Source organism: Solanum verrucosum, unplaced genomic scaffold (assembly GCF_900185275.1).
Source record: "Solanum verrucosum unplaced genomic scaffold, falcon-dt-bn FXZP01000311.1, whole genome shotgun sequence".
Taxonomy (NCBI): Eukaryota; Viridiplantae; Streptophyta; class Magnoliopsida; order Solanales; family Solanaceae; genus Solanum; species Solanum verrucosum.
Window position 1 is genome coordinate 58,768 of NW_026019905.1, and position 15,643 is coordinate 74,410.

Below are 15,643 nucleotides of genomic sequence, written 5' to 3' on the forward strand. Positions count from 1 at the left end.
ACTTGATTTCAATGTTATGAAGTTGCTCAAATTTTATGTGTGTTTAATCTCATTACTTTTCATCTTCTACCATATGCTATTATTAATTACCTCTTGCATTCAACCAAAATTTATCAAATATATAAAAAAATTATTCTAATAGTTTGTTTAGTCAACTTCATTTAAAATTAAAAATATTCATCCTAGAAAAATTAAGAAATGGAGAGTTACACTTTTTTTTTTTTTTTTGCTTTTTGTCATGACTTGTAAATATACAAAAAATATAAATGCATCTATGTCAAATTTTAATATGAAATAACTTTATATTTATTTAAGATTTTAGGCTTTTTATTATGTAAATAGTGTTTATAAATATAAATAGTAGATGTAGTTTAATCAGTAATAATACGTTTAAACTTTCTACTAATAGATAAAATATTAAAATATATGACCCGTTTCAAAGGTCGGTTTCAATTAGGAATGTGATTACGTATCTTTTTTTAAAATAGTTAAATGAAACTCAAGAATGCGGTGAGCACCTTGTCCAAATTATTTTAATAATTAATTTTTGTTAATTTAAACCAAAAGGTGTAAATTGAAATTATTAGGTGTGATGAACTCGAGAGGGGAAGACAATTATGTTTCCAAATGTCAAGACGAGAATGCAGTTGTGCATTCGATTTAAGACTAATAAAAATTCAACAATTAATAAATAAACAAACCATGACATATAGATAAATTATCCAAAAATATATCAATTTAAGTATAAGTCAATAAAAGCGACCGTGCTAGAATCACGGTACTCGAGAGATGCCTAATACCTTCCCTTCGATCAATAGAATTCTTTACCCAAATTTCTGGTTTGCAGACCAAATAAAAAGTCATTTCCTTTTGATTATGAATAAAATAATAAAAGTGACTCGGTTCACTATAACTCAATTACAAGTGGTGAGTCTGAAAAAAATAAATAAATCCTAAATCAATAACGTCACTTATATTGGAAAAACCCTTCCACCTCCGTGCACGAAAAGGGGAGTGGTATCTCTGACGACTTCGCTGGGGATACTAACCAAAATTCGAGCTTTGTTATTTTGACTTTTATTTTATCTTATTATTTATTTTTTTGGATATATTGTGTGTGATTGCCTGATATGATACTTGTTGCTCTTTCATCGCTTTTTATATTGTTGAACTATAAATTGTCTTTCTTAGCGCAATCATCTGAGTCTCTAAAACTATGGTAGCAGGGAATGCAAATATGTATCCTACTTTCTTTTGAGATAAAGTTGGATTGTCTTGACACACAGTAAAGGACTTTTAGACACATATGTTAGGTAGGGTTGGGTCCAGCAATGAAGTTAGAATAGCGCTGCTACCGATAAGTTGCCCCTCCCTAGCTCGAGTTATCCACTCGGGTAAGTCAGTCTAGATACCTATCTCGTTTAAGTTTGAACCTAGTAAAATTGAAACATAGACATGCTTATCATTAATAGGCTTCGCTTATTTGCATCATTTGCATTTTTGACTTAGTGAAACCTAAATCAAGAGTTGGGTTCGTTTAGGACAAGTATCCTTCTGTTAATTGACCACTTAGATAATTTTATGTGCTACATGATGTTTTCATATCTTAAAAAAAATTAACTCTCCAATTTGAACGAACTACGTACACCTGATTCTCACCTTGATGAGATACGTACGCAACCTTACTCGGGTTCAGTGATCCTTATTTCAAAATTCAAAAAAAAAAATCTTAATCCTTATCTGAAAATTCAAAAAAAAAGGATTTGCTCTTCAAAAAAAATATTTTTACTCATATATCTGAACTACGATTGACCTGATTCTTGCTTTGACAAGATACGTAGGTAGTCTAATTTTGAGGTACAATCTAACCTAAGAAAAATCTAGAAAGTCCTCATCACAAATACTGGGCAAAAAAAATGGGGATTTTTTTTATCTAGAAAAAAAGTTGACTTGGTTGATACCAACATGTATAAAATGTGCATAAAGAAAAAGAAAGAAAGTGTTAAACTATTTGACAAGACATGTCAACTTTGTTGTGACCTATAGACTTCCTTTGGTATCTCTTGATATATTTATGTAATACTTGAGAAACTGTTTTGCTTAAGGTTAAGGCTATAACAAATTCGAACTCATGTTTCCTGGGCATTGTGTGGTGAGCTTTGTATATAAAATTCAAAGGCATGAGTTTGTTGATCTAGAACTTGTCCCGAATGTAGGTTGAGGCGAAATGTTGGACAACATTTAACTTGGGAAAATATTATAGGCTTTCTTTCATCTGATTGTGCCTTTCAAACCTATCAAATGACATGTTATTCCATTTTGAGCATAAAACCTTTTTAATTGAATAACCACATCTTAGCCTATATCCTTTTGAGTGTATAAATGCATTATTCCTTAATCTCACCTTCTTGAGCGTACTATCAATTATCTACACAGTGCTAAAGATCAAATTTGCGTAACTAAGTGAAAATGTCAATTATGTGAAGGTCCAAAAAAAAATGACAAAGAAAAGCTAGAATGAAAAATGAAAAATAAAAACCTCCAACTAAAAGGAGAGAAAAATGAGAAAAAACAGAAGAAGAAAATAAATGAGGAGAAACTTTCAAAAAACAAAGGTCAAATGCGAAAATGAAAATATATTGAAAGCATTGTGTAAATTTTAGAAGGAAATAACCATTTTATCCCAAATGAATATCCTACATTTCTCAAAGCTTACATTACAAGCCAATGACAAATCCTATTTGATCTCATTTTTGGTGTTCTCTTATTAGGGGATACCTACCTACATAAGGGCCAAACATATAGTATCTCAATCTCATGCATTGAGCATCTTTCTGAGTGTGACTGACTTCTAAAATGTCTTAAGATCATAACATTTCTATTATGTATGAAGTAGACTTCATTTGTTGTGAGGGCACTTGAAGCATGAAGATATAAATAATTCTAATCCCTTAATTTATGCAAGAAGAACTGATCATGTAAATACTTAAATATGTTTGAGATACCATTTGAAACTATATGGATTACTCAGAGTTAACTCAGATTTATTTGAAAGTAGTTGAAAGTGATTCATATGCATCATACTAATTGTTGGTACCAACTAAAGTCAAAACATTGTCAACCATGAACAAATTCATGTCTCAAATGATGTCTTTTGTCGGAAAAATCAAGAAAAAAAAGTAATTTTTTGATTTATTATGAACTACGTTTGACTTGATTCTTATTATATAAGATACGTAAGCAGTCCTTCAATGAAACTCGATCTCACAAAATAAAATTTATATCCTTGAAAGATCATAATTGGATCATTTTGTTTTTTAAAAAAATCAAAATATAATGATAAATTAAAAAGAGTTTCAAAGTTCCTTTGGATTTTTTTATATGTTTTTTTTTTATAAAAAAAGCACTCATATTTAGGGAACAAGTACTCTAATTGCATTTTAACCTTAGGGAACAAATACCCTATCATCTTTCATTTCTAGGGAACAAGAACGCTAGTTACGTTTTGACATTAGGGAACAAATACCCTAGAGATATCATCTTTTATTTCTAGGGAACAAACACCCTAATTACATCGGTGTCTTGCATTTTTCTTTTGGTACAAGTATTTCTCATAGCTTAAATGGTATTTTTTTGATGTAAACTGGGAAAAAATAATGGTGTGGTTATTCTATTTGATTATTCAGTTAAGCGAGATAAGTAATGAATTTAGTGTAGCTGGATCATCCTGGACAATGGGAATTAGTATAACAAGACCCTCTTGGAAAATGGGATTAACAAGACCCTCATGGATAATGGGATTAGCTGGACCCTTCTGGATAATGGAAAACTAGTAGGACTGTCCTGGATAATGGGACACTAGCAGGACCCTCTTGGATAATGGGATTAGCAGGACCCTCTTGTATAATAGAATTAGCAGGACCCTCCCGGATAATTGGACTAGCAGGACCCTCTTGGATAATGAGATTAGCATGACCCTCATAGATAATGTGACTAGCAGGACCCTCCTAGATAATGGGATAACTGGACCCTCCTAGATAATGAGATTAGCAGGACTTTCCTGGATAATGGGACTAGCAGAACCCTCATGGATAATGAGATAACAGAACCCTTCTGGATAATGGGACTACCAGGACCCTTCTGGATAATGGGTTTAGCACGACCCTCCTGGATAATGGGACTAGCAGGACCCTCATGGATAGTGGGATAACATGACCCTCTTAGATAATGAGATACTAGCAGGACCCTCCTGGATAATGGGACTAGCAGGACCCTCATGGGTAATGGGACTAGCAGGACCCTCCTGGATAATGGGACTAGCATGACCCTCCTGAATAATGGGATTAGGAGGACCCTCCTAGATAATGAGATTTAGATTAGCAGGACCCTTCTACATAATAAGATTTAGATTAGCAGGACCCTTCTACATAATGGGATTTAGGTTAGCAGGACCCTCCTACATAATGGTATTTAGATTAGCATGACCCTCCTACATAATAGGATTAGTAGGACCCTCCTACATAATGTGATTTAGATTAGCAGGACCCTCCTACATAATGATATTTGCATTAGCAGGACCCTCCTACACAATGAGATTTAGTTTAGCAGGACCCTCCTAGACAATGGAATAAATAGGACCCTCATACATAATGAGATTTAGTTATTTTCTCCTAGGATAAACGCTTTCTAGTCTGAGACCGTTATTTTTTTATTTTTCTCCTAGGATAAACACTACATAGTCTAAGACCGTTATTTTTATTTTCTCCTAGGATAAACACTTTCTAGTCTGAGACGTTATTTTTATTTTCTCCTAGGATAAACACTTCCTAGTATGAGACCGTTATTTTTCATTTTCTCCTAGAATAAACACTTGCTAGTGTGAGACGTTATTTTTTATTTTCTCCTAGGATTAACAGTTCCTAGTCTGAGATAGTTATTTTTATTTAGGATAGACACTTTCTAGTCGGAGACATTTGTATTTTATTTTCTTCTAGGATAAACATTTCCTAGTCTGAGACCTTTACTTTTATTTTCTCCTAGGATAAACACTTCCTAGTTTGAGTTTATTTTAAAAAAATTACATTTGCTAATAACTCACAAAATTTTTCCAGTGAAAACTGGGGTAAAATTTTGTGTGTATTTCTTTTGTTTGTGATGGTTTTCAGGTTTCTTTAAGCGAAACGTGAATTTGAAATTCAAGAACAACCTTTCAACTCTTTTCAGAATGATCAATTCCATGATAGCCAGAATCAACTTCTTCAATGCATGTAGCATCCTGACCTCCTGACACCCACGTCTATTCAGCTACTGATCAACAAAACAAGCAGTCATTCAAGAACATTTTCAATTTGTCATTTTGAAGAGTGCCAAAAACTCACTCTAAGTGGCAATTTGGACCTCGAATCCATTCAATATCAAGATACTCACCAAAATCAAGGTGATATCTCAAATTCAACACTCAAGTGTAGACTCAAGAGAAGCTGCATAGATAGGAGCTTGTGCTTTTATTTTTCTTTTGACTATTAGCTTTCATTTTTTTTAATGTAAGGATAAGAACCGTGACCTGGAGCCTCGATGCAACACTTGACTTCTAACTCATCACCTCATCTCCTTGAACTACACGTGACCTGATTCACTTATAACCCGAAATATATAGGCTGTCCAAAACAAGGACTCGGTTGCATATTTTCCTTTCAAAGAAGAGTCTGCTCAAAACTTGTCACTTTGTCTACTTCTTTGTCTGAAAACTCTTTGTGTTTCCAGTCAAAGAGGGGTAAACTATAGACACGTAATTTTTGACCTAACATAAAATTTTGCACTATTTTTTATTCCTTAAATATTTCTTTTATGTTTAAGTTAGTTATTTTAGTTTTTGTCTTATTTTAGTAAGTTTATTTTAAAAATTTGAAAATAACAAAAAAACAAAATTTTCTTTTAGTTTTAGCTTTAATAAATAAGCTAGTATTTCTTAATTATATTTTTAGATTAGCTATTTAACTTTTCTTATACTTTTCTTTTATTATTTTAAAATTGTTAATTAATATTTTTGTCATTTTATTTTATATTTTTACATATTTTATTAAAAAATATATCCTACACTACCCCCATTTTCCTAGACTACCCCAACCCACCTACTACCTCCATTTCCCTCCACTACCCCAACTCATTCCCAACTTCCCACGAAAAACAATCAACAACACCCCACCACAATTCCTCACATACACCTATATACTACACTCTACAACAATACAAATACACACATATGTACAGAAAAAATAGATCAGCAACCAAAAAAAACACACACATACATGCACAAACACCAAGAACCCATTCAACAAAAGCAACCAAAAACACAACACTACTACTATACTACATACGGCACACTACCAAAAAAAGACCACTCATATACGGAAAAAAAGGAAAAATTAGCAAACATACTCACATTTTATTTATATTTTTCTTTCACTCACAAACATAAGTTGAGGTCGAGGTTCACTTTCGGGGTTTCGAGTTCGTGATTCCTTATTAGTATTGTTTCCTTTTCGTGAATTGAATTTTTGCTAGAGGTACCATTTAATTTTTATTGTATAATTTGATTTTCATGATTATATAATACTTGATTTCAATGTTATGAAGTTTCTCGAATTTTATGTGTGTTTAATCTCATTACTTGTCATCTTGTACCATATGCTATTATTAATTATCTCTTGCATCTAATCAAAATTTATCAAATACCTAAAAAAATTATTCTAATAGTTTGTTTAGTCAACTTCATTTAAAATTAAAAATATTTATCCTAGAAAAATTAAGAAATGAAGAGTTACACATTTTATTTTTATTTTTTTTGCTTTTTGTCATGACTTGTAAATATACTAAAAATATAAATGCATCTATGTCGAATTTTAATATGAAATAACTTTATATTTGTTTAAGATTTTAGGCTTTTTATTATGTAAATAGTGTTTATAAATATAAATAGTAGATGTAGTTTAATCACTAATAATACGCTTAAAATTTATACTAATAGGTAAAATATTAAAATATATGACCCGTTTCAAAGGTCGGTTTCAATTAAGAATGTGATTACACATCTTTCTTTGAAACACTTAAAAGAAACTCAAGGATGCGGTGACTCACAGTTATGCATCCAGTTTAAGACTAATAAAAATGTAATAATTAAAAAATAAGCAAACCATGACATATAGACACAAATTATCCAAATATATATCAAGATAAGTATAAGTCAATAAAAGCGACCGTCCTAGAGCCACGAGACTCGAGGGATGCCTAGTACCTTCCCCTCAATCAACAAAATTCCTTACCCGAATTTCTGGTTCGCAGACCAAACAAAGAGTCATTTCCTTTTGATTAGGGATTAAACAAAAAGGTGACTTGGAACACCATAACTCAAATCCAAGTGACGACTTTGAAAAAATAAATAATTCCTAAATCAATAACGTCACTTAAATTAGAAAAACCCTTTCACCTCCGTGCACGAAAAGGGGTGTGACAGACAAATCAAGAAAGTACAATTTCTTTTTACCTATTATATTTTCAATTAATTACTTTGAAAAAGGTAGAACTTCTTGAAAATTCTAAATTTTTAATTCATCCACTTTATAATGGGAAAAAGATCTGAAATATATCCAAACTTTGACCGAAATTGTTGTAACAATTCTAAACTTTGGGCAGGACCTAGTACCCCCTGCACTATTTAATATTGTTTTTAAAGATATATAAGTGCCGAGCTTGACAAGTTACTATTTATAATGATGCAATATTTATGATGTCCCCGTGGGTGCGCACACACACATATACTCTATAAAATAGTTCATGGGGTAATAAGTCCTGCCCAAAGTTTGGGATTGTTATAGCAATTTCGGTCAAAGTTCGGATATATTTCGAACTCTTTTCTCAAATTAATAGGAATAAAATGGTAAACTCACTATAACAATCATTATTTTCTTAATAGGTGTGTCAATTCAAAAGTGGATAAGTAATTAGTGGGAGTATATGATTATTGTTTGTTTCCATCCGAGCTATTTACCACTCTACTTCATTGTGAATACCATTTTCTGTATTTTTAAGACAAAATAAAAGCATCTGTAAAATTAAGGATTTTCGAAATCTCACTTTCCTTTCTAGATGAACACAATGCTAGCTTAATCCAAGAAAAGTAGGCCCCAATAATTTGATACTTAAAAATTATTATATTGTTTTCTCCGTCTCAATTTATGTGAAGGTATTTGATTTGACATAAAATTTTAAAAATAAAAGAATTTTGAAATTTATGATCTTAAACAAATTATAAATATTTATATGGTTATAAATCATCTCATTAAGAATAAAAACATATATATTTTTTAAAAAAATATAACATAAATATCACGATCAATCTAAAATTCAATCTTATGATGACACCTACATGAACCCATTAGTAGAAAAGACAACCCTTCACCCCAAATGATTATCAAGTCCAAATGTGAGTAAAAAAAAAAAGAGAGGATGTAAGCCTCTCAAAATCCAAAATTTCATAAATAGAATAAAAGTGTGGAAATAACTAAATACACCCAAGACCTAATGTTATCAGTACAAGAGCATTTAAAGATATAGTGTCTCGGTTTGAAAGCTACAAAAGTGTCTAAAATAATGAAAGACAAAAAATTATAGAATAGAGGAACTCAAGCATTGCTCTAAACGCCAAATAACTTATCAAAGATTCTAGATAAATAGCGCTGACCCGGATGATATAATCACTTGGTCTCCTAGTACTGGATTTGCATCAAAAGATGCAACAAGTATAGTATGAGCACGATAATATATGTGCATTCTGTAGACATCATAGACCGATCAATTGAGAGTAATAAATATTTCTTACAAAGCATGCATGTTATAAGCCCTACACTTAAAAAAATGTCTCAGTACGTAGGTCAATATAAGGCAGTCGATGATGAGAAGCATTGCAAGGAAAAACAATAATAAAATGTAATGTATATAATATGAATATGATAGGGTTTTTGGCTAAAATCATCCCTCAACTATGACTCAAATTTAATGTATATCCTTATATTATCTAAGTGTGCAAAAGACATTCTTATACTATCTAAAAATAGCAAGAATCATCCTTCAGTCTATTTTTGTTAAGAAACTGATTGAACCAATAATTTTTTTTTTTTTTTTTAATTTGGTCATGTCTTAGCCACGACGAGAAGATCAAAGTTACCTAAAAAAAATAAGAATATGGATAGGAAATGAATCATTCATTCTCAGAATTTAAATTTTGTGTGTTGTTAGTTTATATGTTTTTACATCATCAAGCAAATTGACTTGCAAAAATACATAAGTCTTGAAATATTTATTCAGTAAGTTCCGATGGTTAGAAATATTATGTAAAAAAATTCATTTTAAAAATATTACGCCCAACTATTTAGAGTTTTTCTTTAAAAAAATATTCACTATATATGTACGCTATATACAATGCAATTCACATTTTATACAATGTACATAAATACTGAAAAATGAGGAAAATTACGAAGACGTTTAGTTATGAAAATTAAAAAAATTACTTTATTTGAATTTTTTGAATTTTTTTGAAGTTGGAGTTGTATTTGGCCATACTTTTTACAAAGAATATTAAGAATTTGAATATATTTCGTCTGCATATTATTTAAACCCTCAATTTCTAAAAATTAGAAAAATCACCTAACTTGACTAGCTTAACCATGTGCACAAATATTCATTCGACTTGGCACATTTTTTTGTTGGTGGCATGAGTTTCTTAAAAAAAATAGACAAAAGGATGAATCTTGCAACTTTTTCGATAGTTCAATGATGTTTTTTGTTCACTTATATAACACAAAGATGTACTTTAGATTTAAGTCACACTTCAGGGATGATTTTAGCACACACACGTTATCTAAGTCGGTTGATCGTGACTCAGGGAGGACAAGCAAGGTCTAAATATGTTGATCCTACTTCTAGACCATTGATATCAGAGAATAGGCCAAACACATAAACGGGTCCCTAAACTTGTCGGATTTTTCCCCTTAGGTACCTCAACTGTGCATTTTCCTATTGAATCCTTTAACCACCCATAATTTGTTCCTTTTAAACACTACGGGCTGATGTGGCACAAAATGTGATCTCGTGTTGCTTGAGTGCGTGAAGACATTTTGAAGGTGCTGATGTGGATCCCTGAACCACCCACCAACACTCTTCTCCCCTTTTAACCCTAATTTCTCCCCTTTTTGTAACACCCCTAAATACTAACCAAGAGTCGCATGTCGATACATCATTGCTTAATTACTACAATATGTTTTGTTCTCATTTTGGGAACTTCAAATTTTGTGATATTTGCAGACTTGCTTAACATAAATTGTGATCATAATTTAAGAGATTGTATTGGGGTATTTAAGTAATTTTTTAATTAGAATTACTTATAACTTGAAAGGAAGGTGAGGTATATACATATAGGTATATATATACATTTTGGGCAGCCAACCTTTTTACTTTTGGGCAGCCAACATTTTTACTTTTGGGCAGCCAACTTTGCTTTCAGCTATATCTATAAGTGATAAACATCACTTTTATAACATATATTCTCACACCTCCTCTATAACATTTCGTGTTCCTTAACTCTAATAAACCTGGAGAACTTTCTCTATCCATATTACTCACAAAATCACAAGAGAAAAACATGGTCCTTTTGGCTGGAATTCGAGACACACCCTTCTCTTGGGTAAGTGATGAAATCTATTTCTGAGTTGGGTAGTGTTTAGTATTTTAAGTATATATCGTTCTATAGAACTTTGTTTATCGTAAATAAATATGATTTGGAAATCTAATTCATATACGTATAACATTTACGTTTATGTAAAACTCTTATTTAGCTGTTATGGATTCGAAATATGGGACGCAACATAGGACAAGTTCTGTCCAGATTTTGGAATTAGAAATCCTATATGATCAACTGCTAGTGTTTTGATTATATCTTTTTCTACAAAATATATTTTACGGTGATTCTTGATTATTTGCTACCTTAAGAGATGTACCTACATCTTTCATGAGGATATACAATCCAGTTTTTCCATTTTCCTTTTCTAAACAATGTTGCGAGTTGAGATACCAGGCTGGACAGATTCACTGTTTTGGGAGCATAGTTGTATTTGTACATGCTAGGCTTACTTGTGATTATGATCTTGTTTTACGTTAACACTATTGAGCTAATATAAGTTAAAAAAGTTATTTAATTGTATTTTTAAGGTTATATATATTCGTGTACAAGTTGAGGACCTTGATACGTTGGTCGGCCTACAGTTTGACCTCTTGGAGTTTTGTTGGACTGTTTCTATGCTAAAGCCCGAGGTTTGTGTATAAACTTGTACTTGTACTCTTGTTATCCGTTTGTATATTTGAAGCGTTAACTCGATACCTTGGTTACTTCCTGTCACATTGTATTGTCGTATTTGTATTCTCTAAGACTTTCAAGACATTTGTGTAACTCGCGCACTTGTACTGATTGCTTGATCACCTGGCATTCTTGTTGGGACTTTGTCCTTCTTGTAGATTTGATTTTGTCACTATTGCAATGCCTATTGATTCATATTATTTGCCATCTTGACTCTGGATTTTTGGTTCGTCTTAAGTATGGAAGTTGTCCATTTTAAGTATGAACTAGGAAGCCATTTTTAATATGGTTCTTGATTCTCTTGATTATTGGGCTTTGACTCTTCTTGATATAGGGCTTCGGTCCTTCTTGATACTTGATTATGTTGGGTGTGACGGTATGATATATATATTGGGTGAGCCTTGGTATTAGATCTCTTGGGAAATGGTGATATGAGCGTTCTTGACACTTTGATATTTAAATATAAAACTTGATACCCTTAATAAATTGTTCACTTGATTGATTTATTATGTTTCAATTGTGCTGCCCATGACTTTTGAAAGGTAACTTGGTGAATCTAGCAGCTCTACGCATATAGTTTTTACACCACTAAACTTTATGCTTAACGATAATTGTTTCTATCGTAGGGAACGTTCGAGGGGATACTTGAAGCTGGCCATTGGAGATGGAGTTTTTGAGAGCTTTATGGAAAGATCACATTTGCATAAAGGCATCTATAGTTTGCATAAATCTTCGGACTTGTACATGATCTATATGTTGTTTATTTTCATGGAATTTTGGCGGCTAATTTGATCATATCACCATGGGTTGTAAAATAAGTATGACTACATGTTTTACTATTTTGGGGTGTGTAAACCTAAGTCTTGTAATGTATTAAATTTACAGTTTATTTTGAAGGTCTGTATGAAGCATTAACCAATGAAGTTTTGGTACCCCGAAGTTGGTAATGATTGATAAGGTTTCTTGTAGTAGTATAGATAATACATGAAAATCTCTTAAGCATATTTTTAAAATTATTTTGAAATAAATGGATAGAGTAACTAAATTCTCTCTCGACGCAGTTTAGGTGAACTAATGTGCGTCACGCCTGAAAATAGTGAGGGGACGAGGGAAGATGACTAATACGACCATCGGGGATAAAGTAACTAAGATACAACTAGCAAAAGGTCAGGATATGGTAGGGGACAATTTTGGGGTTTCGATAGAACAGTGGCCTGCAATACAGGGTGCCAAAACCCCGATAAAGAACAGTACGATTATGTCGAAATTGACATGCCTAGGTAGTGCGATAAGCATGTCCAAGGAGAAGGTTTCAGAATTGAGGAAAATTATAGGAGAAGTGGGTGAAGAGATGGAGAAGGAGGGTGAAGAGGTATCAGAGAGGAAGTGGGCAAGCCTTTTCAAAGGTAATAGGCTCGCTACACAAGGAATGACACTCCAATATGTGGCACCAATAGTGCGAAATGGGGAAACAGTGGTGGAATTGTGTAAAGCTGAGGTGGAGCTAGAAATGCAAAAGTGGGAACAAGCATTGATCCTCTATGTGGTGGGGGCTGAACCTACCATTGCGGCACTTGAAAGGTACATAGTAGCTAACTGGACCTACATTGTGAAACCTAAAGTTTACTGTCATAATGATGGGTACTTCCTTGTAAAGTTCACTACGCTAGAAGATAGAGATGAGGTCTTTTATGCTGGGCCTCATATGCTGAATCAAAAACCATCATTGTGAAAAAATGGACACCTGATTTTGATTTTACTAAGGAGGTAATGCAGACTATTCCTATATGGGTTAAGTTCCCAAACTTACCATTGAACTATTGGGGTGTGCAATCACTAAGCATAATTGGGAGTGGATTGGGTATTCCAATTTATGTTGATGAATGTACCACACAGTGGATAGAATCTCCTATGCTCGACTACTTATTGAGATGGATATTACTCGAACCTTACTTACAGAGATAAAGGTAGAGGATCCTAATGATTGAAGTTTCAAGCAGGTGGTTAAGTATGAATGGGAACCAAGCTATTGTCCTACTTGTCTGACCATAGGACATATTTGTAAAAGAGATGATGCAGAGATTAAGGCTAAGCCAAAGCAAAATAAATAAAAAATGGAGTGGAAACAACATGTAAATGTGAAGCAAGGAGCAGATGAGGAGCAAATTGAGAATGGTGGGGGTTGCAGTGAGCTAGAATGCAACCAGAGGCCTGGAAAAGAGATAATTGCTGAGGAGCATAATCAAATGAATCAATGGAGTGCAGTAAGGGGAAAATCTGCAGCTAAAAGTGGGATACAACAGGAAGACAACCAATTAATAATTTCAAATGATTTCAGTGTATTTCATAACCATGATACAAGGTTTATGGAAGGAGGAGGTAGAGATAAAGGTGGTAGCAGTGGAGTGACAGAAAGTAATACCCTTAACCCTCAGCAATACAGTTAGTAGCATTGAATGTTAGGGGACTGAATAAAGTTCATAAGCAGAAGGAGGCCAAATTGTTTATTAGAACGAATAATGTTAGTATCATAGCTGTTCTTGAACATAAGATTAAGGACCATCAAATAATTAAGGTTATGAAAACAATTGCACCAGGGTGGAGAAGCATAGATAACAATATTTGCAGTAATAAGGGGAGGGTATGGATATTATGGGACCCTTAAGTTATTGAGTGTGACCCATTAATAATTGATGAACAGTTTATTCACTCAGAAGTGAAGATCAGGGCTTTAAATTGTAAGTTTTGTTTTACTACTATATATGGTTTACATACCATTGAACCTAGAAGGAGTTTATGGGGAAAGCTGAGAAACATTAATTCAGGTCAACAGGAACCTTGGATATCTATGGGGCACTATAATGTTATTCACAGAGCTGAAGATAAGATGATTGGAGCTACAGTTCATGAAGGAAAAACTAAAGACTTTGAAGATTTTCTTGTTGACACAAGCATGACAATACTAAGACATAATGGAAGAGAGTTTGCTTGGACAAATGGGAACACATATAATAGAATTGATTGGGCTTTGGTGAATGCTAAATGGATGCTTGATATGTAATTCACAGATGTGAAGGTATTAGATCCAGGATGTTTTGATCATTCCCCACTTTGTATTACACTGATGCAAGAAGAGGATATTAGGCATAAGCCTTTTAAGTTCCTAAACCATCTGGTAAAACATGAGAATTTTCAGGAGATTGTACAGAGGGCATGGAAACAAAGACCAAGTAATGGGACAATGTATAAAATATGGCAGAAGTTACAAAATGTGAAAAAAGGTTTGAAAGAACTAAATAGTATTGCATTCTATGGGGGTACAGAGTAGAATAAGAATGTATAGGCAACATTTGAAGGATGTACAAAGTACTATGAGGAAACCAGGACAAGCATAAGACATCGTTGAGCTAGAGAAGGAGGTTAAACTGAATCTGAAAAAATGGATGAATATTGAAGAAAACATCATGAAGCAGAAATCAAGGGTACAATGGTTACAACTGGGAGATGGAAACACAACATACTTTCATGCTAGCTTGAAGAATAGAGAAGCTCAGAATAGGTTTACAAGCTTAATCACAAATACAGGAAGGACTATTACTAGTAGAGCTGAGATTGAGGAAGAAATTACAGATTTTTACAAGCAATTATTGGGATTTTGTGCCACTCAATTACTTGCTGTAAACATAAGGGTAATGAAAAATGGTCCAGTTTTGAATAGAAGCCAACAAAGTCACCTTATTGCACCTGTGAGCAGAAAGGAAGTGGTTATGGCATTGCAGGGTATAAATGACAACAAAGCTCCTGTATGTGATGATTTTAGTGCATATTTCTTCAGGCAGACTTGGGGACAGATAGGAGAGAAAATTATTGATGTTTGTCCTACATTTCTTCTCCACATGTGAATTGTGTAAATCATCAACTGCACCACTGTGACTCTTATACCAAAAGTAGCTCATCCTTCCAAGGTATCAGAGTTTAGGCCTATCTCCTGTTGTACTTTATTATACAAGATCATATCCAAAGTGCTAACAAACAGGATGCAATGTGTCATGCAGGCTAATAAATGACAACATCATCTATAGCAATGAGTTAGTAAAAGGAAATGGGAGTATCCCCAAGATGTATGCTTAAGGTAGATATGAAAAAGGCTTATGATTATGTGGAATGGAGCTATCTTAAGCAGGTAATGACTTGTTTGCAATTTCCTGAGAAATTTGTTGAGTGGATATACTAGTG

At 33.0% G+C, this 15,643-nt stretch overlaps 1 protein-coding gene across 1 annotated transcript; it reads left to right on the plus strand.

The window, feature by feature from the left end:
• The first annotated feature begins 14,850 nt into the window (after positions 1–14,850).
• On the plus strand, positions 14,851–15,309 carry LOC125821146 (uncharacterized). The gene has a single exon (XM_049500560.1). It carries the CDS (start codon positions 14,851–14,853, stop codon positions 15,307–15,309), a length of 459 nt encoding a protein of 152 aa, XP_049356517.1.
• Positions 15,310–15,643: the final 334 nt, after the last annotated feature.

Coding starts and splice junctions, on each gene's coding strand:
- LOC125821146 (XM_049500560.1), top strand. CDS start 14,851: ATGAATATTGAAGAAAACATCATGAAGCAGAAATCAAGGGTACAATGG.